Source organism: Petromyzon marinus, chromosome 8 (genome assembly GCF_048934315.1).
Source record: "Petromyzon marinus isolate PM22_M1 ecotype Great Lakes invasive population chromosome 8, UKy_Petmar_22M1.pri1.0, whole genome shotgun sequence".
Taxonomy (NCBI): Eukaryota; Metazoa; Chordata; class Hyperoartia; order Petromyzontiformes; family Petromyzontidae; genus Petromyzon; species Petromyzon marinus.
The window spans coordinates 17,558,239-17,585,108 of record NC_133674.1 but is presented as its reverse complement, the minus strand read 5'-3'; the positions used below and the strand labels follow the sequence as shown (position 1 = coordinate 17,585,108).

The window sequence follows — 26,870 nt, the reverse complement described above, 5'->3', positions numbered from 1 at the left end:
GAAGCCTTAAAGATCTGTCAGATATCTCGCGACACGAACACACACATCTTCACCATAATTGATCCACATATCGAGCGTTAGTCGATCCCTTACGCGGAATGCGACGGTGTTGATGGGTGCGGGGGTTTACTCGGATCGCCACATTTAAATCGGAGACAACCAAAACAATCCACGTCCGACGAAAATAAAAACCACATTGGCCATGATCAATCCACTGCTGATCATTGTATTACGCACTTTTTAGATTGTGATTGTGATTGGAACCACAATCACACGTTCGTGCCACACCTGCTAACAATGACCAATATCAAGAACAATCTACCAACACGGATATTAATTATTGGTGGTGCTTATGGTCCACATTTTAAAAGGTGGCCTCGTTCTAACAACGCACGCTACTTTTTGTTGTTGTTGTTGTTGTTGTTTTTGAAAGATTGCGTGGAAACGAATCCTGCCATAAATCGTGCATACGCTAATGACGCATTTTATAAAATAATATTCAAGAGACCAGCACCGCCACACAGCTCATACTCTCTCTTGCGTGGAAACCTCCCCTCGCCCCCCCCCGTCCCCGTCATTGCATTTACACCGTGCACCCTATACGCAGATCTGCAAGTGGCGAATTGTGAACGAGCGTCCCTCATTCATAAAGGATCTGGGGCGAGGAGGAGGAGGAAAGGCGGTAGCAGTGGTGGTTGGGAGCGATAGGGGGTGGCAGTAATTGTATTTAAAGGCAGAGCTCTAGAGCGGCTCTGACTCCGAGCAGCAAGCGGCAAAGACTGTGTGCAACAGAGGCTTAGGTCGTGCTTCTGAATCGTCAATACGAAGCGGTGTGACAATCGCGCTCTATCGATCCAATGTTCATCAAGTAGATTTCATGATTTTTTTTTAAACCTCTTTTTTGCTAAATGACCTCGCTCGCGCCAGACCCTTTCCCGTTGAAATTTGGTGTAAATTTTCGCATGGAAAGTGGCATATCGGAGGTAAGTTCCTTTTGGTATTTATGTGTGTCGAGTGGAGTGTAGCATATGTGTTTGCGTACAGCCTTTTTTTGGGTCAATTTCACTGGTGCACTAAGGTTTTTAGCCCACGCCGTTCGGTGCTAAGGATTGTTTGACCATACTTCGCCATTGAAATGGATGTGTCCGCACTGCCCCCACGAGAGAGAAACGCAGCAGCCTATGACGCCTCTCTTATTCACGGTGGTCGCCCATCCAACCACTTTCCAATCTCAACTCTGCTTACCTTCTGAGATATAATAAGACTGGGCACGGTCCTGTCGATTTGGCCACAGGCTATATTATGATAAATATTATTTGGGTCTTTCGGTAAAACCACGTAGATAGAAAAAAATCAAAATAATAGCATTATTATTGTTTCTATCTACGTGGCATTACCGAAAGACCTAAAGAATATGAATTCCTGCAGTCACGAAAGCTTTAAGTCATTATGATCAATGTTTCGGGCATTGGTGTCAAATATAAGTTATTATTAAGTCATCGTGCGATGTTTTGGGTTCACACTGTGATTCATGCTATTCATGTCAAAGTCAATTAAATTTTTTTTTATGAAACACGCGGCGTTGTGCGCATGAGAAGAAATGGTATGCATTGCATGCGTGGATATCAATTATTCAGTTTTAATTATGTAAGCCATCGTGGTAAGACTTGTGTTCTATGACTGGTTGCACCTCAGACCTCCCCCACTTAATTTGTCATCTAAAGCAGTTGAAGTTAGACACAAAGACGCAATGCGTGTTTACGTAACGATCATTGTTTTAACGCTGTGGGCTCACACGAAATTGATTTTTCAAAGACGGAGGTACTCTGCAAACCTACCGGCCAGCTTCAGAGATTTTTTCATGAAGCCATCCAGATATATAAACACAGACACAACTTCAACCGAGAGGATGGGTTCAAACTGAGCAATCATTGGAAGGACGTTATTAACCAGGTAAAGTCTTAACTGACTGTGATGTTTCAATCCAACCTGCCTATGTCAGCTGTTATTTCGACTCTCTGTGTCTCTCTCTCTCTCTCTCTATGCCTCTCTCATATCTCTCATGCTCACATGTCCATTGCATTGCACTCTCATGCCTTTGGATTGCACTCTCATGCTAACATGTCTTTTGGATTGCACTCTCATACTCACAGGCCCTTTGGATTACACCCGTTGGGTTGCACTCCCTCGTTTAGGAGGCCGCTCTCCTAGCTTACTTTTACATGCTAATTTCTCACATTAACATCATGTTAATCTCTCACATTAACATGCCACTTCCGTGCCCTCTAATTTCTCACATTAGCATCATGCTAATCTCTCCCATTAACACGACACTTCCGTGCCCTCTAATTTCTCACATTAAGATCACGCTAATCTCTCACATTAACATGCCACTTCGGTGCCCTCTAATTTCTCACATTAACATCATGCTAATCTCTCACATTAACATGCCACTTCCATGCCCTCTAATTTCTCACATTAACATCACGCTAATCTCTCACATTAACATGCCACTTCCATGCCCTCTAATTTCTCACATTAACATCACGCTAATCTCTCACATTAACATGCCACTTCCGTGCCCTCTAATTTATCACATTAACATCATGCTAATCCCTCACATTAACATGCCACTTCCATGCCCTCTAATTTCTCACATTAACATCACGCTAATCTCTCACATTAACATGCCACTTCCGTGCCCTCTAATTTCTCACATTAGCATCATGTTAATCTCTCACATTAACATGCCACTTCCGTGCCCTCTAATTTCTCACATTAACATAGCCACTTTCGTGCCCTCTAATTTCTCACATTAACATCATGCTAATTCCTCACATTAACAATCACTAGCCCCGGCCACTTCTTTATGACCCTTGAGCTACACCCATTTCAAACCTTTTAAAAACAGTCTGCCTCAGCAGCAGACCATGCTTTCCCACCTGATGATGGACGCTTGTGTTTAGCCCGAAACGTCGTGAATTTTTATTTTATTTTACGTGACTTTACCGAAAAAAACAAAGCGTTTGTATTAACTGGTATTGGGCAAACTAGCGTCTGACTAATTACTGGTTATTGCAGACCGGCGCGTATGCTAGGATTGCTTCCCATGACGGAGTGAGTCACCCGGACGAAGTTGCAAATAATATCACCAAATTGTTTCACCAGATTGCATTATGCTTTCACCAAATTGTTTCACCAGATTGCATTATGCTTTCACTAGATTGAATTGTGGCACGGGGCGGTGATTGTTTGCCCAGCAGCAAGGGCGCTTACAAAACCAGAGACCAGAGATGCTCCCCCCCACCCCCCCCCCCCCACGGTTCGAGCAGTTAATTTCCACTCTTAGCAACGTCGAGGGAGATTCTCGTGAATCGCACCTCCGGCAAAAAAAAAATAGAGACGAGAGAAAAAAAATTCCACAGTGGAAACACAAACGACTGTTCTGCGTGATCTAAAATGTGAATTCGTCGAAACGTGACGCTGATCGAATGTGCATTCCGTGGCGTGAGGAGTCAAATAGTCTAAACAACACTGTGATTTGCGTATTCACACAATATGTAGACACTCAACACGTGTGTCGACGTTGCGTCTCGTTGCCACCCTGGAACCTATGAACGGTTCGTGGCAGCGTTAGTGCCCCCCAATGCCCGAGAATCCAATGCATTCTCACAGCAGCATTTCGGACACTTGCACTTTCTCCACGGTCACACAGTGTCGTTGCGAGTATCATTATTATTATTACTGATGTCGCTACTTACAGCGCCACGCATCAGTCGAAACGTGGCAGTGCACTTCAGACCATCCGCACCTCCGATAAGCGCAGTCGGGCTACGCTCGCTGCGGAATAAATTCAACGTTCGCTCACCGGGCACCCCCAACGGCTCTCCGCCTGCTGCGGGTCTCACCGACCCCAGCGCGCGCCCCTTCACGCACTGCGCGTGCCCGGCCAGACACCCGCGCGGTGAACCTCACAACTTTGTTGGCACACAGCCCGGAGGGAGGCACTCGATCGTTGACAACCACAGGTCAAAGGTTGCAGGGGAGGGGGAGGGACGGGCAAACCTTCCTCACTGAAAACAACACAACAAACTGCATGGTGGGCACCCGCCGTTATGTAAGCTGGCACTGGCTGTGCGGGTCTGGGAAGTGCTCGAGTCTACTGTGGACCCCTTCCACAAGTGCCCAGCGTTGCTTGGGTCTCAATGCCAGCTGGCTCCGGTGCCAATCGTTGCGGGTAAATATTGCGGCCTGTAGAGAGGTTCTGAGAAACCGCCTCGAGAGGAGCAATTGTCCTACCTCTTGGTTCGAAAGCTTCCTCATATATATATACCCTAATGTCATACCCAGTATCCACACCTCCCTCCCCATCTAACCCAGCGTTGGCTGGTTTTACCTCTCCTGAACCAGATCCATTCACATGCTAACGAGGATCTTGCAATTTGCTGGCGAATAAAAAGAAAAACCACGTGACCGAGTCAGCGACACGTCGGCCCGCACACGGTGAACTTAATGTAGTATTACCGCTGCCCGGTTAAAATACGAGCGCGCGATGTTGCCCTTGGCGTCACCTCCCTCGGAAGCGAAAAGCCAACGTCAGATTGACGTCAAATTGACGTTGGCTCCATGCAGCACGATGGAGCACGTGTTCCAAGCGGACGAAAACTCGGACTTTGCTGCGACGAACGAGGTCCGCACCCACACTGTCCTCTCGTAATGCCGACTGCACCAACACATCAGCATTACCATCCCCCTCCCCGCACCAAACGGTTGCCCTGCGGTGACTATTTACGCGCTCGTGATCTTTCCCCCAAGATGAATTCCCTACCAAAAGCGGATACATTTGCAGAGCGTCGCGCGAACGCGAACAACTCCCGTTCGGTGGTCGAGTCCTGCTGCTCCCCGGGAGTTTGCGGCAAGCAATTATGTAGATGACTGGAAATAATGAGGCCCGAATGTTCTTGGAGAGTGACTATTCTTGGAGAACTATTGTATACCCCCACCCAACGCCACGCTGTGACGCATCCGTTTGCAACATCAAGAGCGTTCTCTCATTCGCGAGAGGGTTCTGCTACAACAAAGAGGCATTTGAAGAGTCTCAGAACTCAACTTTGAGCACATATCCCCCGCCCCCCAAAAATACGGTTTTGTTGGCCCTTTCTTAATTTGTATCTTTTAGGAGGTTGAAGATTTATGCAAGGTTAAGGATTAACAGTAGTAGCCACTGGCAGAGCCAGTGGGGGGGGGGGGGGGGGGAGGGGGAGAGGTGGGGGGGTGGCACGTGCCCCCCCAATGATCCGATCGAAATCCCGAATTTCGATCGGATCATTGGGGTTTATTAGTAATAAATCGGCATTTTGCGTCCATCACTGTCACTGTGTAGCGTATTATTACGTGCCAGGGACTCTATGAGATGATTGGACAATGGTCTGAGTCCATAATTGGCCATAAGTAACGGCAAAGCAGCTATAAGTGACTCACATAATTGTGCGCAGTTGCGTATACAGTACACGACTTCACCTTCAGCGAGCGAGGTGCTGATCACACAACGCGGTTCGATTTCGACCCTCGATCGATGGCTGCGCCATCGACGCAGACGCGTCGAATAAAAAGCAAGGGACAAGTCCTCACTCACTAACAACTCCTCTATCATTTTTGGTAGTAGCCTACGAGACCCAAAACATAATCTGGAGCCCTTCTTTGTGACAGGAGCTTTTTCCCGTGTGATTTTTTTTTTGCCAAACATTTTCCTCTGGAGGATATTTATTTATTTATTTGTCTGTATATGTCCTCCTCCTGTGCGATGACCCAGACAGCCCACGGCAGTGTTCCCTGCATCGCCCTTTGTTGGTCCCAGCTGTCCAGTGATTGTTAGTCTGTGGATCAACGCTGTCAAAACCGTGAGGTGGCCTTTCCCACAAACTCTCGTGCGCGTGTGCGCGTATGTGCGTGCATGAATGACGACGCCATCGTCGTCGATATAATCGACAGCCTTCGGAATGTTTTGTCAACGGGGCATCGCGGCAAGGGGCGTCTACGGCTCCGAATGTGTGTGTGAGTGTTTTTTTTGCCTCTCGAGGTACTTCTTGAGGAGGCTGCCCATTAAGCTGCTATGACTCGACTGACAACATCGGATCATCCAAACGGCGACCTGAAACAAATTCCACGCGCGGCCACTCCCGAAGCAGTCGAATGGGTTTTGCATCTCGACATCAGTTTGTGATCTGTTGCAATCCGCCCAAAAAACGTCACGCAAAAGAACGCAAAAAAAAATAAGCCCCTCCATGTCCCGAGCACATCCGCCGAGTAAACCTGCCACGCCAATTGTCGGCCACCACCGACCATTGGGGACGTTTCCTTTGCAGTCACGGTGCGTTGCGTTTTGTTGGCAATGAGCAGCAGCAGCAGCAGCTTGTCCCCTGCCGCGATGCCCCGACCTCCTCGGGGTCAATCCACGCCTCTCGTCGAGTCGAGTCGTGCACGGCGCGCACGCAACGTGACCTCTCGCACGCGGCCCCCCCCTCCCCCACCCCCCCCCCCCCCCCAACGCTGGGTTGAGTTTTGTCCACGGTGCGTTTGGGAGACCGCTCGGTACTTACAATCCGAAGTGACCGGCCACGAACCTGTTCGAAGGGTGCCAAAGCAAAAAAAAAATATCACCAAACCCCTTGAGGTGCTTCCCTGCGTGCGAACAAAAGTGCAGCGAGATCTCCGTGCCATCAGCCACGTGGGTAATTATTTGCAAATGGCTCCGTACGCCGTTGTGCGTCCAAATCTTCCGCACGCTGTGAGATCGCTTTGTGCCGTGCTCGATATTAATTCGTGTATACGCAATGGGGTGCCCAGTGGTACACAAGACAGACTGCTTGTGTGCTTTTGCTATTGCCGCATTATTCCCTTAAGCGACACATTTATTGGCAAAGTGGTGACCGTACATGTTGATGGTATAATCCAAAATCGACCATAGACCTGGCAAAGGACGAATGACTTTCACAGGCAAGAGCAGGGCACAGCTGCTGTCTTAATTGGCTTTTTTAGGCTTTTCTTTAGAGAACGTGTCAAACTGATACATTTAAAAACACACTATCATGCACGATGTGCTTGGATTTTGTCCACATATCGAGCAATATTATTTTATACACATTTAATGGCTTTGAATCCACGCTTACCGTCTGAATTATATTTTACGTGCCAAATCGGCAAAACGCGTTTTAAATGCATACAAGCACGTATTGTGTGTTCGTGTCATAGTTTAAATCTTGTGTATATACATTATAATACTATCCAATGCATATTTGTTTAGAAATACTATCCACGCAGTGCTATAATCATGCTGCCTAAGGATATATACATGCTGGGTTAAAAGAGACAGAAGCACAGCCATGCAATTGTTTGCTTACACCACAGCTGTCAGAACAGCCTGAACTGGAACGAACTTGATAGATGGAATTTGGCCTACTCTTCCACACCAGCCAGACGTACGGAATGGATGTGAAGATCCCATTTGCTACAATCGCACGCGACATACCGACCGACTAACTGCGTTGTCAACGTATCTACTGCTGGATGTATAGAGGCAGAGGAAGAAATCGAATCGGAGATGTCTGAAAATCCAGTGTGCTCACCGTTACACCACCGCAGGATGTTGTGGTTAGATAAGAAATATAAAATATACAGCTTCATGTCATTCCACTGCTGCATGAAATCCTCCCCACACCGCCGCGGTCGAGGGTTTGTTTGACCATACTTCACCATGCTGGTCATTGGAGGTTGGCGACACGGAGGGCTGCTCAAGATTTATTCCGATATCGCTCGGCACCGATGTTAGCCGCGGCCGGGAATCGAACTCGGGTCGCCGGGTTCACAGCGCAGCGGGCGAACGGCTATGGCGCCCCTCCCCCATTCCTCCGCCTTGTGTAGCCTACGTTAGCGAGGGTGTTGTGGAGCGATGTAAAAAAAATGAATCTGTGAAAGATGCATAGACGAAACTGGGTTAAGTACCATCGCGGTGCGATAGGGAATAGGCAGGGCATTAATACAACTATATACAAGTCTGACGTGCGGCGAGATTTTATTTGGATATGATGATTTGTCAACTTCACACCTCAACTAATCTTCCTGCTGTCTGGCTCTTGTAAAAAAAAAAAAACACCCAGGCAGTGATCAAGAGAGGATCAACAACAACAACAACAACCGCGTGTAATCATGAAGCCAAGGGTTTATCTCCAGCCTTGGATTTCAGCGAGAGGCTGCCGCGTGTTGGGCGAGCGGCGGTAGAGAAGCGGTCTCCCTCTCCTTTTTTGTTGTTAACCCTTTCCCCACCCCCCCCGCACGGTTGGGGTTACGTACGGTGCGAAAGAAGTTCAACCATACGTGCTCACGTACGTACGAACGCACGCACGGACGGAGGAACGGACGAGGAGCTCAACAGAAAGAGTTGAGGAGATCTCGGATGCAAATGGACGATTGTGTCGGAGCGAAAAAAAAAGTGACAGATGTAAATGATCATGGAGGTCTCCAAGGACTACAAAACAAAAAAACAAGAACACAAATATAGTAAAGTGTATGACTATAGCTACTGAAATCCGATTTTTCAAAAGATGTTAATCGGACATAAAAAATAGTATATATTGGTTTTACTCATATGGCAGATTCGGCCTATAGTTTTACATTGCTTTACATTTTCATGCCGAATGCTTAGAAAAATCCTATCCCCTGAGGTGGCCGGGTGGCAAGCTGGTAACACCGAGCTCCGGGTTTTGGTTCTGGCCAGCTCCTCGTGATTGAACTGGACTGCGAGCTGATTGTTTTTCAGCCAATCGCTGCAAAACAAATACATCATTATATTTGGTTTCCTACTTCATTTGCCAACACAAATCCCAGTTCTGAGAATGAAAAAAAGTTAAATGTGACGCGACAATCTGATTGCAGAGTGCGTTGAAAAGTGCGACCCCCTCCCGCAGCTGTGTAAAAGAAAAAAACACGGAAAAATGTCACGAAATATTTTTCAGACATCCCCCCCACGCACAGATTCCACCGCTCCATAAGATCTCCGAATATAGCTTCTCCGCCTGATGGCACGATGCCTGCCGACAGCACAACACGCACACGTGTACACACAGTACACTTTTGGAGATGATTTCCATCATCAGTGAGCCAAGTCATTCTTCTCCCTTGGCCTTGGTCCTCAGTACCTGCAGTCCCGTAAGGCCCTCTCAGACGTCTGGTAGATGCATGACCTTGCGCTCCTCGGGCCAGGCCCTGCTTGCTCAACCGAGAATGTGTCCTTCTGCGCTGGGCGGTAGTAGCGGGGCCTTCTCGCGTGTGGCGCCTAAGATGTGGAACTCTCTTTCCACCGGCCCTCAAATTGGCTCGTCGAATAAATCAAAGGCCCTGTTCAGTGTATTCCTGGTGAAATGAACTCCACCAATAGCACTCTAATGGTGGGTGGGTCGGACGCGGTGTGGAAATTGCAGAAAGTTATTTATAATTTGAAACGATTATAATTCGACTGAAATGGACATTGTGGGAGGATAATTTACGGGACCGGTCATTGCAAATGTATGCATTCAGGCCTTTTTTTCTCCACATGACAACTGTGACATTTCGAGTGTGCATGTCTGTGCGTGTGTCCGCTGTGTGGAGCAGTGACGTAGCGGTTAGCGAACCGCGCTGTGAAATCGGTCACCTCGGTTAAAATTTCCAGCCATGGATAACATCAGTGGGGATGATCTAAACCAGTCCTGGGCCTCCCCTAAGTCGACTTCGCCTTAAATGAGTATCCAGTGCAGCGACCTGAAACCACCACTTTAATGGCCTTAAATCGGTGCTCGCGAACAGCACTTGCCTCAACAGCTACATGGGGGAACTTTTTCTGTGTGTGCGAGCCGGTTCTGGGCCTCCTCTAGATCGACTCAGCCTCAATCGAGTACCCGGTGCGATGTTGTAAAAACATCGCCACTCGGGAGACAAAGGCGGCCGGGCGTGATTCCTGACCACACCACCCCCTCGTGCGCCATTCCGGCCTTCACACGTGCTCGCGAACAGCACTTGCCCCCAACAGCCTGTACGGGCTACGTGGGGTGGAGGTTGGTGGGGGGTGGTGGTGGAATCTTCGTCTGCGTGCGGGTGCGAGAGCTCAGATCCCAACAATGGAGATGCCGGAAAATGCGTCGAGCGCTCCGCTGCCACACGGCGTCGGCGACTTCGGCGAGAACGGCTCCACGGGGCCGAACGTCACCGGGGTTTTTGGCGGCGAGGACGCGGAGCCAATCGTGGGCCCTCGCTGGCAGGCGGTCATCATCGCGCTCTACGGCCTCGCCACGGTGTTGGCGCTCTCCGGCAACGCCGTGGTCGTCTGGGTGCTGGCGCTGGGCCGCCGGGCGCGCACCGACATCTCGGCCTTCCTCATCAACCTGGCGCTGGCCGACCTCACGATGGCCCTCTTCTGCCTGCCCTTCACCTTCACCGAGGTGCTGCTGCAGAGTTGGCTCTTCGGCGCCCTGCTGTGCCCCCTCGTGAGATTTGCGCAGGCGAGTGACCGCGGCGCGCCAGGCGCGGTTACGCGGGCGTGAGACCCCTCCCTCCCCCGCCCCCACCGACTGACTCGAGAGTAAATAGACACGAGGAGGGAGGCTCCCCCACTCGTTGTGACGACTGACGCCCCCGCCCTCTCCACCTCCAGGACGTAAGGGGGCCGTGAGCGGTTGACGAGAGAATTCTGGCAGCTTGTCAATCCGCAAAGCGTAAACGCATGCAAATTTATAACGGTGAATAATAATGAGAATATAATAATAAATAGAATGAAGGAAACAAAAAAAATCCCTTCCCTCCCCTCCCCTCGGGTGTTAGAAAAAAATATCGAATTGCACCTGCAATAGGCGGGGTCCGCTGCGAATGTCAAGAGACGCGTGGGGTTTTAAAACGTGCGCCAAAAAAAGTGAACTGCCGCGCGCGTTCAGTCTCCGGGAGTGCGACACGCGGAAAGCAGCCTCGCATCGCGTGTCATTTACCCAGAATGATTACTGCAAAGTGCGGGGGGCTAATGTGTGTGTGGGGGGGGGGCGTCTCGAACCTCCGCGCAATGCAGACCTCCATGGAGGAAAGAATCCTCAGAGAATATTTATAGAGATGACCGTGGGCGATCGCTTCCTATCTCTTCCTATCCCATTGTTTTTCGCGGTTGTTGCGAAGATTAGTAGACTGTAGGTTTTTGTTGTTGTTGTTGCACGTGTATCAAAACCAGGGTATCTTGCTGCTGCTACCTAAGATGCAATATATATGTTAATGTCGAAAAGCTGATTTAGAAAAGTTTAATATAGTTTCTCTTACGAGGGAAAAAGAAATACTCGGTAAGTATTGCTTTGCACTTTATCAAGAAAATAATCAGTAAGTGCCTTATCTCAAGACACTATTTGGCGATCACCTCTGTCACAAATAACCAGATGAAAAGAATGCCATGGCCCTGTCTGAATAGCCGAGGCAATTGTTATTCTTGCGGCGGCTGCCCTCTTCTCTGAAAAAGAATGCATCGCTGAGCCGAATGCTATCCCGCGATATGTAGTACTGTGTGCTACATGTAGCGGGATAAATCTGCGTTCAGTGGGCGATGGAACTTCCAGTTGTTCGGCGTCTCGTTCTTGGAACGCCTCGCCCCAGTCCCCTAGGGATGCTCCGTCAGTCGAGGTTTTCTAAGGGTCTCGTCTGAAAACCACATTTATTTTCTCTCTTGCGTATCCGGTTGCATCTAAACTGAGTTTTACTGAAAAGTACTTGCTGCTACACAGGGAGGGAGCGCTGGCAAAAGCGGCGAGTGTCCTCTCAAGTACATTTTTTACAAAACGCGTTCGCCTTAAAATCCGGCAGCGTCGCAGCTGGGATCTCAGACATCGGGAAGGGATCTCGGATGCAGCCGAGGGTGCAGCATTGGTCCACGGGAAGTAAAACAGAAAACAATCTTCGCCCGATGTTCCCTTGCGTTTCAGACCCTCTCCGTGTCCGTGAGCATCTACACGCTCACGACCATCGGCATCGACCGCTACTACGCGGTGTGTCACCCGCTGCACTCGCGCATGACCAAGTCCAGGGGAAAGGTGCTCATTGCCCTCATCTGGGCCGTGTCGATCAGCATCTCGTCGGTGCAACTGGGCATCTCTCGGGTGAGTCTCGCACGTGAAAAAGATCCCCCCCACCCCGCATGAGCCTTTGACAGACAGCTGGGGGCAAGTGCTGTTGGACAGCACCTATGAAGGCCGGCACAGCACAAGAGCGGGGTGAGTGGCCAACAACACGCGCGGCCGCATTTGTCTCCCAAGTGACCATGTTTATTCGTCGCACCAGGTACTCAATTGCGGCTTAGTCGTCCTAGGTGGAGGCCCAGGACCGGTTCAGATAATCGTCACTGGTATTGGTCGTGAGCGGGAATCGAACCCGTGTCGCCGGGTTTCGTAGCGCAGCGTAGCGCTAACCACCACTCTATACCGATCCACGTCTCGCACACACTCACGATTCACGACCACTCTCCAAAGCTGCTCACGTTCTCCCTGCCGCCACATGTCCCCTTCTCTCTATGATTCCACCCCTCCCACCTTCCCGTCCACCTCCCTCGCTCCCTCCCTCCAAATCCATCCACCTCCCTGGGAGACGCTGCGGTCTCAGAGCCACAGAGCCAGCTGTGACCTTCTCTGGCCGACCAACCCTACGAGCCGAATGAGAATTCTATCTTTTTTTTATTTCATCACCGGGGTAGTCATTACGGTACACGCCACAAGGCATTGCCTTCTGCAATTTTAAACCCCCCCCCCCCCCCCGAGGGTTCCACCTCAGCCAAGCGCAGGGGGGCATTTGACCCCAGCGTGCATTTGGATAAGTGGGTTGCTCGATAACTGAGCACAATAGTTTAATTGTCGCAATTATACGTCAGAGTGTATTTTTTCTAACCGCAGGAATACGTGGCGAGATTGATTATCTTCTTAAAATAACGTGTTATACTTGTTGACCCAGAAAAGCCTCACAGAGTCTCAGGACTCCTTTTCATGAGGGTCCTGCCACGTTCATTGGAGTAGAGGCCGGCGATTGCCACGTACATTTCAGAGCGGATCATTTTCCGAATTTGTTTTGTTTTGTTGCTGTACCGTTACGCCAGACAAAAAAACAACAGCCTAGTACGGAGATTGACGTCACGAGGTCCTTTGTCATCCACCGTGAAGCAGACGGCGCGTATTTACTGCGGCTAATAATACCTCCACAGTCATAATAACCAGGGCGGCCACTGCAGCAAGCTCTGAACGTGCCACCAACGAGGCCGTGCCACCGCCTAGGTGGTAAAGGCGTCAGCATAATATCGCCAAGAACGACGCTGCTCTTACGATTGTGAATTGAGGGTAAAATATCCACCCTCGCTGAGTCTTTTACACCACTGCGAGCAGAGTGCTGCTATTTTCTGGGGGCAATTTGCCAACTGTTTGACGTTGGACAGCTGGGCTGGAAGAGGTCACGTTACCCACACTCTACCTGGATCCAAGGCTCCCTTAATTGAATTACCGCAATGAAACGACATTGTCCAAGCAGGAAGACATCATTTTAACAGCCTCTATAGAGTGCCGCGGTGGTGAGACGTTAACCCCCTCGCCTGGTATGCAGGAGGTCGTGGGTTCGATCCCGACCCTGACGCCTGCTGTATATTTGGAGTTTGCGTGTTCTCCCAGTTGTCGTGTGGATTTTGTCTAGGTTCTCCGCGTTCTCCCTCCACATTTAGAAACGTGCGTTTGTCGTATGTGACTGCTATCAATTCTCACGTGACAAGCCAATTCATTGAGATATTATGCGTGGCCAAATCCTTTCTGAAAAGAGCTTCCTAGCTCAGTGGGCCTTACCTGGTAAAATCCCCAAAAATGTTTAGATTAAGAGTTAAACATCGTTTGTAATGTACGACCTATTCCACCATTCATGCATTGGCCTATTAAACGTTGTATTTACGCGACGGTTATATTGTTTTCTTTGGGCAAAAGACATCGCCAGTTAGGCTGATTAACGGTGGACAAGACTGGAGTTGAAACGGCAGCCAGCGGAGGGAGAGCGTCCGAAAGGAATCGCTCGCCGTGGAGATGGAGCGATGAGATCGCTTCACGGTCAAGAGCACGACGAACGGTAGCCACACTGGGCTGCGAGAGACATGGAGTTCTCGGGAAGGCCTTCATCCAGTCGTGAAAAGACAAAAGTGTGAATATTTTAGATTTTTTTTCGAGCGCGTGTTTTATATTGGTAGGGCTAAAACTGCCTGGGTACCAAACGCGGTGTTGTTGGGCTGTCTTTTTCTGATAAGGCCCAAGCTGTCACCAGTTTCATTCCCTTCGCTGGAAATGAATGCATTGCGATCCATCTCAAGATCACACATTCCCCCCCTCGCCACACATTCTTTTCTCCCCATTCCCTCATGACGTACCCCCCCCCCACCCTGCCCTCACACCTGCATCCACTCCATCCACCTCATTCTCTGGACTTCTTCCTCCCTTTATAAACCCTTACGCTGCTGGCCTTCTCTCGAGCCTCTACGTGACCGGCTCAAGGCTCGTCCAATCTCCAAATCTCTCCCTCATCATTTGTTTTTTTTCAGATCACTGCTTTCACTTTGGTCTCCTCTGTGACTTGCCAACATCCCAAGAGAATGAAGCACAGGCAGATATTCAGCAGGCAATCAACTGAATTGTGGAATAGTGCAGGTGCTCCATAGATATGCGTCTTTCGTTTTTTTTTAAATTCCAATTATATTCCAAAATGTGCTGTTGGCTCCAGGTTGTCACGTGATGAATACAATTGCATTTAGACTTTTTTTAAATCGAGAAAATGCACCGCCTCGTGTCAGAGAATGGCGTCATAAAATGTAAATCGCACAATCACTTCTGAACGTCTCTCCTTTATTAAATTCGTGGGATATATATTTTTTTTTAATTTTACTGTGAAAATAGCTTTATAGCCCATCGGATTCCGCCAATTTAAATACATACTCTGATTCTGATCAATTTCACCATGGCAAAGAGTGTTTCATCTCATGTGACAACAAAATAAAACTGATTTTAATTTTCACAGTTGGACTATGTGGAATTAATAAATAAAAAATATTCGTGCACCCAATGGTGACTGGGCTGAGGCCATCAACTTGCAGCACCTTATGACCCAGTGTAATCACGGGTGACTGCACAGCCTTGAACCCAAGGTCTCAACGGTGCCGGCTCAGTGCCCTGACATGCTGTTAGAACCCGGAGGCGCCCACGCCAAGCAATTTGACAATGCTTTAAAAGGCAAAGATCATTCGGCTCCAACGTTTGACTATTAACGGTAGAATAAAAAAAAACCCCATACCCACAAGTCCATGTCGCACGATCCTCAATCGAAACAACACCCAACGTCATCGGCCAGATGCACAGAAGGGAGTGGAAAGACGTTGTAATGGTTTTTGCGATGGGTGAGTTTTGGGTGGTTGATCGTTTTGTTTCTGATGAATGGGTGATGGGTGGTTGATCTGTGTGTGGTGATGAGTGTGTGATGGTTTGACAGATTATGGGTGGGTAGGTGGCTGAAAGGTTGGTGGTGGTTGAATGATGAACGGGTGATACTGTAGGTGTGCGCTGGCTGGTGATCGTGGGTGGGCGATGAGTAGGTGGGTGACAGTAGGATGGGTGATGGCTGGGTGAATAGCTGGGTGGTGGAATGGGTAATGGGTGGGGGAGTGGGGCGGCTGACGGATGTTTGGGTCATGAATAAGTCATGAGTTGGTGATGGGTGGGTGATGGGCGAGTCGGTGACAAACGGTTGATGAAATGTGGGTGATGACTAGCCGATAGATCAATGGTGAGGACTAGCCGATGGATCAATGGTAGGGGAGGGGAGGGAGTGAGGTCGGCGTGTCTGTATGTCAGCGACGACGACGTTAGCCGTGGCGACGCGTGGCCCGATGTTGCAGCTGGGCAAGGGGAAATGCCTGGAGGTGGGCTGGCCCAGCCGCGGATACCAGCAGAGCTACACGGTGGCGCTGCTGCTCGGCACCTATCTGCTGCCCCTCCTGGTGCTCACCCTCGCCTACTCCAGCGTGGCCGTGCGGCTGTGGGGCCGGCGGACACCTGGCAACGTCGACCACAACCGCGAGCTCCACCAGGAGCGCTCCAAGCGGAAGGTGGAGTGTGGGGCTCGGCTGTTCGGTGATAGTGCGGCTCTTCCCGAAAAGCCATTCACAGCAAGTCCAGCTTTTCCCGCATCTCTGTCACCTTGTTTTTTTCCCCACGATTTTTGTTGTTGTTGTTGTTGTTGTTTTAATTGAAATTTACATTGAGAGTGACAAACGAGGTGACCCCGGATGGCTCAGGGGGGTTCAGATCCTGGCTTTTAATCTGAGTATTAGCTCACCCATAATGAAGCCGGGTCTTCAAATGTAGAGAGATAATGGTCTTAGCCCGATCACCAATTCACTATAAAATCCCATCGCATTATTATTTTTTACTTCACATGGCAACATTCCAGTTTCGGTTTGACTGCCATGTAACGGACATTATCTCTATCGCCGGACATGTGGGAACGTGCGCTTAATTGGGCTAATCCCAGCTCCGGGAATGAAATATCGATTCGACTGCAATGCGACAAACATTTGCCTCGGACGCAGAGTTGGTGTGGGAGAGCGTTGGTCTCCGTCGCGTGGTGCAGAGGTCACTTGGAGATAGTTCCATGATGTCCGATTCCATGGGCCGACCTCTATAGCACCAATTGTTGCACTGCTCTGCGAGAAATTCGAACGGATGATATGTTTTTGTTTCCATGGAAATGTTGAAATCTAAATCCGTTAATCGCGTGAGAGCTGAACAAGAACAGATCGTGCACGGTCACGCACGAAAGGATGACCCGCCGCTTGGTGTTCGCGCAACACAAATGGCGCCAACACATCTCGCCGGGGGACTTTGCCGTTGCGTGCGCTGCAGGTGATCAAGATGCTGAGCATTATCGTGCTCATGTTCGCCGTGTGCTGGCTGCCGCTCAACGTGTTCCAAGCGCTGCTCGAGTTCGGGCCCTCGCTGCTGCCTCACCACCCCGGCTCCGCCACGGCCCTCTACTTCTGCTCTCACTTCCTCGCCATGTCGCACAGCGTGTGGAACCCCCTGGTCTACGGCTTCTACAACGACAGCTTCAGGGTGCGTGCGACGGCGCAACGCCGCCGGTGCACACAGGACAAAGGTTCCCCCTATAGCCTGCACAGACTGTTGGGGCAAGTGCCGTTAGCGAGTAGCGCCTGTGAAAGGCCGGCACGGCGCACGAGGGGGTGGGTGCCCGACACCACGCCCGGCCGCCCACCCGCCTTTGTCTCCCCAGTGGCGTTGTTTACACATCGTACTAATTACAGGCTGAGTCGACCTAGGGGAGGCCCAGGAACTGGTTCAAATAATCATCACTGGTGTTGGCCGTGAGCGGGAATCGAACTCAGGTCGCCGGGTTCATAGTGCAGCGCACTGACCACTACACTACCGCTCCCCCCCCCACCCCCCCCCCCACACACACACGTTATATAGATGGGTCAGCGTGTTCTTAGCTCTCAAATGGACATTGGGACATTGCTCGCGGTGGCGAGATGTGAACTCCCTCGCCTGGTGTACAGTTCCGATGTACATTGTTTTTATCGCTTTATTTTGGTGATTTCGAAAACGTTTTGATTTAGCCATATTTGTTTGTTGTCGTACAGAGTTAGACTGATAACTTTAACCTAAATTGTCTCATGGTTGTTATTGTTTGACTTGCATCTCACTGGGATTTTTGCACACAGCATTGATATGCGGTGCTTTTTCTGGAAGACTTTGCCGTTTTTTCCTGGATTTTTCTGTTGCGTGTAGTCACTTTAAGATGTTTCTTGTTCATGTTTTTGTTTGTTGCGGTTGCACCCGATTCAAGAGCCGCATGGCTCACAGGGCTATACCTAATAAAATTAACTGAACTTAACCTTTACGTTGGGAGGTCATCATCCAGCAGTGGATTGACAAACGGGCTGCTGCATGCGTAAATGACGAAGAGCAGCCTCTCCATAGACCGGCCCACGTTTGACTCTGCGTCAATCGAAGCTCACCTCGCCGTATTAATTTTTTACGTCACCCCAGAGAGTGAGGTCCTACCGTGGCCAGGAATTGAAATTGATGGTCTCAAACAGGAGCCCTTGCTGTTCCACCACCAGAGATTGATCGTGGCCACTGTATTATACAATGGGCATAGATTGCATACTTCATCAATCACTGCAGGCAGAGGGCCTCCGCATTCTGAAGGGAGGCATACACCAAGGTGCACAAAATTCCGTCCTTTTTTTTGTGCGGTAAGACTGTACACATCCACGCTAAGGACATTTAGCACAATACAATTCTGATGCGCATTCGAGATCCTTTTTTTGCAGTAATGTAATTCCACGAAACGCACACAATAATGCACCTTTGCGGAGTCAAAATCATCGACCGACACTTGCAGGACTTGAGGTTTCTCTGCTTTGCACGTATGTAGAAGGCACTAAAAAAAAAATCACCATTGTATTCACAATGTGCTGCCAACATCATGCAATGAGATAACATGAAAACGTTGACTGGATACCGGTCACAGACCAAATTGCATCACTCCTTACTTGAGAACGGCTTGTGGAACACATTCCTGCGGAGGGAGCTGGTAGGAACGTTGGGTTGCTCGGTCAATGGCCAGGGTCAACGGCGGCGTGGTGCATTACACAAATATGCCCGACTGTGAGGGCGGGCACAAGCCGGCGTGAGTAGGTTACACGTTGAGTTTTATAAGGGCACCACGGGGTGACCAGCCCCTCCCCACCCAGCCCCACCCCACCCAGCCCCACCCCACCCAGCCCCACCGCTCCCACCCTCCACCCAGCCCCACCCTCCCCACCCAGCCCCTCCCCACCCTCCCCTTCCCACCCAGCCCCTCCCCACCCAGCCCCTCCCTACCCTCCCCTCTCCACCCAACCCCACCCCTCCCACGTGGACAGACATCCACAGACATACACAATGAAAGTATTCAAAAGCCAGAGACGTATTTTTTTTTCCCAGTTGCTGTCACTGGATACATCTCGGAAGCATAAACACAGCGCTCTCATGCATGTACTAACCATTTACATTTCCCATGGTGAGGGATCGCGATGGCCTGTAGAGGCCTTCATCCAGCAGTGGATTGACCATTACCGATGTCAAATGATGGTGCACATAAAGATGTGGAATGGATTAAATTTTTTAGGCTTCCAAGAGTCTTTTTTTTTGTTCAGCAGAGCATAATTGAAGCCACACTCTCAACATGTAATGCTGCCAAGCAATAATTATGCAAGTTATGAGCCGGAGGTTGTGTTTTTTCTTCCCCATCTCGTAAATGGATTAAGTTCTCATTTTCATTCATATGTTATATTGATGATAATTAAAAGCTTAATCTATGATTGGATTGAAGTGTTTACTTTCAGCTCAAAGCTCTGTGTATACGTGTGCATTTGCTCACTAGCGCACTGCACTACGAACCCTGTGACCTCAGTTTGAATCCCACGCATGACCAATAACGAGTGGTGAATATTTGAACTGGTTTATGGGCCTTCGTGAGGTCGACTTAGCTTTAAATACGTACCTGGCGTTGTGTAAACATCAGCACTGGGAGAGACAAAGGCGGCTGGGCATGGATTTGGCGACCCACCCACTGGTGTTCCGTGGCAGCCTTAATAGGTGCTCGCTAACAGCACTTGCCCCAACAGTCTGTATAATGCTATACGGGGGATCTTTGCCTTTTTTTAGCGTGCAAACAGTAGCACGTGAGATGTTGCATTTTAAAACATGGTTACTGCAATTTTAGCGATACTGCGGTGTAAATAGCGTACGACATTTACAGCCCTTCCCCACCTTCACATACAACAACAACAACCCAGCTTCTTCGGGAGCTGCAGAACAACCCAGGCGCAGGTGCGATCGCTCACAAAGGAGGCCCCCCCGGTCGTTTTTTTTTGGGGGGGGGGGGATTTTAGTGTTTTTTGTATTATTTTCGGTTTTAATTTTTTTCATTTTTTCCGGTTTTTTATTGTTTCGGGGTTTTAGTGTTTTTATTGTTTCCGGTTTTTAGTGTTTTTTATTTTTTTCCGGTTTTTAGTGTTTTTATTGTTTCCGGTTTTTAGTGTTTTTTTATTTTTTTCCGGTTTTTAGTGTTTTTTTATTGTTTCCGGTTTTAAGTGTTTTTTTTTTCCGGTTTTTAGTGTTTCTGTATTTTTTCCGGTTTTTAGTGTTTTTTTATTGTTTCCGGTTTTTGGTGTTTTTAAAAAAAATTCCGGTTTTTGATGGATTTTTGTTATCTTTTTCTGGTTTTCAGTGTTTTTTTTCCGGTTTTTAGTGTTTTTTTAATTTTTTCCGGTGTTTAGTGTTTTTTTCCGGTTTTTAGTTTTTTTTATCTTTTTCCGGTTTTCAGTGTTTTTCCAGTTTTTTGTGTTTTTTTATCTTTTTCCGGTTTTCAGTGGAGTTTTTCTTTTTATTCCCCAGGCCGACCTGCGCCAGCTGTGCTCGCGCCTCTGCTCCGGCGTGCCGTGCCTCGACTGCCCATGCGGAGCTCCGTGCGATCGGAGCGGCGCGGCCGACGGGGGCAAGAGCAAGGCGAAGAAGCAGAAGAGCTCCAGCATGAGCATGCGCTCCAGCTTGCAGGAGAGGAAGACCCTGCCCCTGGGCAGCTCCGTGCGCACCTACCTCACGGTGGACACGGTCCCCCAGCAAGCGGCTGGGAACCACCACAATCAGCACGCAGCGCCGCCTGCAAGAAGGTGAATCCGTCCCACGTCGTTGTTGTCGTTGTTGTTGTTTTTGTTGTTATTGTTCTAAAAACGAACATCGGGTCCCGCGATTGTAAAAAAAAAAATGTCGTCACGATACATTACGGCGATGTTAATTTTTCACGACGACGATATAATGTCATGGTTAAATGTATTCCACTTCAAATTCACTCGACACGAACTGCGACTAAGTCTTCTCGTCGTGGAAACTTTATGATCCTATAACGCTTACAAGTCACATGCTGCCAGTCACACAAGGAATAATTAAATGACAACGAAAACAGATGAGGTCATATAACCCCACAATACCATCAATTGCTCTGGAATTGTTTTTTTGCGTGCAAAAATACTCATTTAAAATGGGCAAAGCTGTTTTTTTACATTTTGTGCTGTTGTTATTCCATGAATATATTTTGTCAGGAAATAATATGCGAGGTACACATTCGAGCCACGATAATCTCGCTCGCACAATATTTAGTAAAATCTACTTATACGAATACGGTAGCTCTTGTACGATATGATGCGTTGTGGTGTCACCGTAACTCGTCAACACTCGTGGGCCTCTCCAGTTCCATGAACCTGTCGTGTGGGTTTGCAGCGTCTCTGCTGAGCGTGTGGTTTTAGTTGGCCATAATGGAGGGGGTGTTTGTCTTTCTTAAACAACAACTAAAAAAAAAATCACCATTGTATTCACAATGTGCTGCCAACATCATGCAATGAGATAACATAAAAAGTTGACTGGATAACGGTCACAGACCAAATTGCATCACTCCTTACTTGAGAACGGCTTGTGGAACACATTCCTGCGGAGGGAGCTGGTAGGAACGTTGGGTTGCTCGGTCAATGGCCAGGGTCAACGGCGGCGTGGTGTATTCCGCAAATATGCCCGACTGTGAGGGCGGGCACAAGCCGGCGTGAGTAGGTTAAACGTTGAGTTTTATAAGGGCACCACGGGGTGACCAGCCCCTCCCCACCCAGCTCCACTCCACCCAGCCCCACCCCTCCCACCCCCCACCCAGCCCCACCCTCCCCACCCAGCTCCTCCCCACCCTCCCCTCCCCACCGAGCCCCTCCCTACCCTCCCCTCTCCACCCAGCCCCACCCCTCCCACGTGGACAGACATCCACAGACATACACAATGAATCCCCTGCCTCCTGTGAATTCATGCCGGTTGGGCTTCCAACCCACTACGTTTCCTACCAGTAATATTACAATCACAGAACAAACTTCTAGAGATGCTCCCCAAGTGACCTCCTCCTCCTCCTCTCCACCACTAAGAGTGCTGCACCTCCCCCATGCGCCCTGCTGTCAAGGGTGTTTGCCGCGTGGTAGTGAAAGTGACATTGGTATTCTCAAAGTTAGAATGTTTGTGCAAAAAAAAGAACATTATTCGATGGACGTCTTTCTTTTGCGTGCAGTCATCGATGATATAGACTGCAACTCCGTGCACTTGAGGAGCCAAATTTACCCACGATTGGGCTGCCTGGATTTGTGCCCAGGATCTCGGCAGTGCTGGCCTCGCTCCTCTAACCCCAGGCCACCCACGCAGGACACCTGTTGTCTTTATTGACAGCAGTGCCAATGCAGAAGGGGACCAACAGTTGCAATTGGATGCCTTTGTGTCCAGCCTTTAGCATTGCCAAAAGCCCCTGGAAAAGATACCTTTGTCAAAACACCTGCGACCTTTCTCCAACAATTTGCCTCTGCAAGTCCCCAGCTGTAGCCGCTATACGGCCGAATTAGTTGAGACAGTTGAGTGCATCCCTTGAATTTCCCTTCTCGTCGCAGGCACTCGCGTCCACTCCACGGAAGGTTATGTGCACACACCCTTCTTGTTCCCCTGCATGGAACAGTCAAGAGTATTTTTAACATCAATGAATATAGATTGCAAACAACAACAAAAAAACAACTCAAGATTTGATGAGAATAATGACGAGGATCACTCTTTACAAATGGGAAAGCCACCGATAATCAAAACACATTTGACCACTGCAGCGAATGTTCAAGTTGCATGAGAAAATGGTGCATCGTCTGACCAATGCAAATCAGACTCCACGCAAACCAACGCTCGTATATTCACATTAACACGACGGTATTGTGTTCTCTTTTTTTGCAGCGTAACTGGTTCGTCTTTGGAAACCTACACATGAAGTGAGCTTTAAAAAAAAATCAGAGAACATTGGAGGACTTCGTATGGAGGAGGCACATCATTGTCACCGATCACGAACATGGAAAATTAATGGAAATCTTGAGCCGGAGGAAAATTATTGTTCGTATGTTTGTTGTGCTTTCTTCTTCTGCTAATCAGTGGATCTCCGCGTTCAGAAAATGTCTATGGCTGCGCTTGAAGTAAAGACAACCTTCATATTATATAACAAGGCACGGAGGTTCCGTAAATGCTTCTTGGACAGCAGCTACATTGTGTCACCGTAGGTATCCCGTACGTATTGTATCCTGAACGATGTGTACCGTTAACATTGCGATGACTGCTGTTCGTTCCGTAGCAAGGTCGGTCTGTTTTGTACAATTTACAACTGCGTCATTTATTTTTTTCCCGGACCGGAGTTCAAATTCACATCTGTGCCGCGGCTACTCTGAAGTCGCGTGCCCTTTTTTGTGGCAGGAGACGCCAAGGTTACGGTGAAAGATCAACGAGATTTCATGCACTGTCCTTATTTATACAAGTGAAAACTAAAGTGAAAATCTCCACGCATCACACGGGTGGGAAAACGGTCCTCCGGGGATCTGTAAGAGGCGGGATCAACTACAAAATATCTCATCCCCCCCCCCATCTGCTTGAGCAATGTCATCGCAGAATTAACCGCAAGTGTTCTTGCACGAAGAGCACGCTGCACGTCCGCCTGTCACAAGGCGTGCAATGGCAAAGCTGCACCAGACGAGCCACGTCGTTCGCTCTGTGGGTGTACAGGCGTGGTGGTCACTCTGTAAACACGCACGTGCTACACAGGCACGCGGTCTGTAAATAATGAAACACCCCAAGTGACGTGTCGTGTTTCAATGCAAGGCGATTCGTTTATAGATATCCCACTTGAATACTGCCAAAAGGGAGACGTGATGCATTTATTTTAAAGCTTCTTCCTTTATTTCATTAATTGCGATGCCCTTTGTTATTACTCCTTTGTAAGACATGGAGACATCCCTTTCACAATTTTCAATCGCCTGTTGTGAAGCGAGTCAGGCGGTTATTGTAAAATCAGTGGGCATTCATAAAAATGTACCACCCTGTTGCTTGTGTGCTATTATTAAATTGAGGCAAATGAAGACCGATTATCATAAGTATTATATTACCTTTAGTCAGTGTAAGTACACTTGGCAATGTGATAATACAAGACATAGATGCCAGTAAGCATTCATCGATTTTGGCAAACAACCTTGATGATGGATATTATTGGCATTCCAATAATCATCATCATCATAGTCCACTAAGCGAGAGTTCAGCCCTATCCGGGGCTACATTGTGGCGCAGCAGACAGCAGTGGTGAAGAAAAAAGGTGTTGTTATACTCTATTTATATGCTCCCCGCCTTCCCAGCCTTCACCAACCCGCAGTGACAAGCCATGGTATGGTCAATAATCCCAACAATCCGCACAGGGGCCTTCACCCAACAGTGGACTTGCATGTGCAATGCGTGGGCGGAAGCTGTGGTTACGTATTACAATAAGCATGCCAATGTAATGAACCAAATATACTTGCAAATGTATTATTTATTTTCTTGCCTTTTGACAAAGAATTAACAGTATTAATAAGCACACGATGTGCGAAGGAGAACAAGCAAGATAATTGGATGAGAGGAAAAATAGGAAACTCCAAAAATATACAATTCCCACTTGGAAAAAAACGAATAATTCCTCTCTCTGGCTGCAGCGAGCAACTTTAAGGACCAGCATTCAGCTCAATTAAAAATAAAGGCTTACTGTGGAAACAGTAATGCTGATAATTATAATCAAAGTGGTCTATAACAAAGACAAAGATCCCCCATGCAGCCTACTGGATATCTGTTCAAAAGAGCTTCATAGCTCATCGGATTCCTTCAAGCTAAATAAAGATTCGATGCTGTGTAGTTTCCCATTCTTGCTTACTCTTTCACATGCAGAAGAGATCGAGCAAAGATCCACCGTAATAGCCTTAACAGGCTGTTGGTGCAAGTGCTGTTAGCGAGCACCACGCTCGGCCGCCTTTGTCTCCCCAGTGGCGATGTTTACACGCCGCACCAAGCTACTCAGACGACCTCGGGGAGGCCCAGGATCGGTTTAGATAATCGTCACCGGTGTTGGCTGTGAGCGGGAATCGAACTCGTGTGGTGAGGTTTGTAGCGCGATGTGCTAACCGCTACACCACCGCTCCGCACAGTAATATATACACGCAAACATCATCAGCCATAATCAATCCACTTCTGAATGTGTGAAAAAGGCCTCCAGAAGCTGTTGCTATCTTTCACAGTCCTAAATTGTATTGTTCAGTGTATATATTCTCCCATTCAAAACACTGCTTTACCAAACTACACTTTTAAATATACCTAATGAGCTGTCCTTTTGTATGTAATATCTGCTTCGCCATATATTGCACAATGTAGAGTATGTGTGTTATGTTACCAAAATAAAATTCTATGTTTTTTTCTACTCTTCTGCCTTACGGTTTGTAAAATGCTTATTTTGTGCGATTGTACCAACAAGGTTATTGTTGTGCGTATCAGTTCAGTTCAGTTTCATTGATTAGGTATAACCCTGTGAGCCATTGACTCGGGTGCAACCGCAACAAAAACATGAACAAGAAACATCTTAAAGTGACTACACGCAGCAGAAAAATCCTGGAAAAAACAGCAAAGTCTTCCAGAAAAAAAACACCGCATTTCAACGCTGTGTGCAAATAAATCACAGTGAGATGCAAGTCAAACAATAACAACCATAAGACAATGTAGATTAAAGTTATCAGGTTAACTCTCTATTACAAAAAAACACACATGGCTAAACCAAAACGTTTCCCAAAATCACCAAAATAAAGCTGGAAAAACAATGTAACAGTGACCATAGGAACTGTGATTCAAATTTAACAATAAACGATATACATAACGTGTACGACCAAACTTTGCAGCCATAGTTGGCTGCATGAGTCACTCCATAACAGCTGGAGTATCAGTAGCAGAATCTAACATTTTCAATACACCTTTAAAAATCAGCACACTATAATCAAAACTCAAGACCATACTTTGCAGCGGTCATCCGGAATGATACATTTGATTTCAGGCCATTATGAATAGCAGTGGCAGCTCGGGGTGTATAACTCCTCTAGAGCAGTTTTGAGCGAAGATCTCACAGGTAGTGATCCAAGTTGCAGTTTATTGGCGATAGCATTCCAGACCCTGGGGGCATCAATAGCAAAGGCCCTTCCTCCAGTATTTTTACGGCAATAAGGAATGTGAAGCTGGTAAATGAGAGAAGACCTTAGGTCACATTTGTTCTTTGAAACAGTGAGGAGATCCAGCAGGTAGTCTGCTGATTTTTTTGTAAGTACATCGTGAATAAATAAGATCTGATGCACAAGCCGTCGATCATTAAGAGAAGTTAAGTTTGACCCAATGTAGAGATCGCAGTGGTGGGTCTTATATGGGCAGTTCAATGCTAATCTTAAGGCCGAATGGTAAATTGAATCAAGCTTCTTCGGTAAAGTACTGGGGGATGATTTATACACGATGTCACAGTAGTCAAGTAGAGGCAGTACGGTAGTTTTTATCAATTCCAAACGGAACATTGGGGGGAAGCAGTGCTTGTGTCGATACAGAAAACCAATTTTTACTTTTGTCTTTTTACCAATATAATCAATGTGATCTTGAAAATGCGGTTTTTAATCAAAGATGACCCCAAGATACTTATAGATCTTGACTTGCTCTATTTGATTATTATTTACGGAATATAATTGGGGAAAAATAGCTGCTTGCTTTAGTCCTGGTGAGAAGCATAGCACCTTGGTTTTGGAGGTATTCAGGACTAGTTTAAGAGCAACTAGCTGATGTTGTGGTTTGTTTCGGACAATGATGGAG

General features: G+C 48.1%; 1 protein-coding gene across 3 annotated transcripts; it reads left to right on the top strand.

Annotated features, from left to right (window-relative positions):
• The first annotated feature begins 585 nt into the window (after window positions 1-585).
• Window positions 586-25,452, top strand: LOC116940322 (RYamide receptor-like). Of its 3 annotated transcripts, none has more exons than XM_032949994.2 (7): window positions 586-983; window positions 10,143-10,472; window positions 11,985-12,158; window positions 15,962-16,171; window positions 16,968-17,177; window positions 20,529-20,803; window positions 22,929-25,452. In XM_032949994.2, the coding sequence occupies exons 1-7, from the start codon at window positions 909-911 to the stop codon at window positions 22,960-22,962; spliced, it is 1,308 nt and encodes a 435-aa protein (XP_032805885.1). In that variant the 5' UTR covers window positions 586-908; the 3' UTR covers window positions 22,963-25,452. The 3 variants fall into 3 exon arrangements, with proteins under 3 accessions (XP_032805885.1, XP_032805886.1, XP_032805883.1); XM_032949995.2 differs by having other exon boundaries at window positions 10,136-10,532; XM_032949992.2 differs by having other exon boundaries at window positions 587-983; window positions 10,143-10,532.
• The last annotated feature ends 1,418 nt before the right edge of the window (window positions 25,453-26,870 follow it).

Excerpts from the sequence above, each read along its gene's own strand:
- LOC116940322 (XM_032949992.2), top strand. The coding sequence starts at position 909 with ATGACCTCGCTCGCGCCAGACCCTTTCCCGTTGAAATTTGGTGTAAAT. Across the intron at positions 984-10,142 it reads TGGAAAGTGGCATATCGGAG|ATCCCAACAATGGAGATGCC; the intron begins GTAAGTTCCTTT and ends GCGAGAGCTCAG. Across the intron at positions 12,159-15,961 it reads TGCAACTGGGCATCTCTCGG|CTGGGCAAGGGGAAATGCCT; the intron begins GTGAGTCTCGCA and ends CCGATGTTGCAG.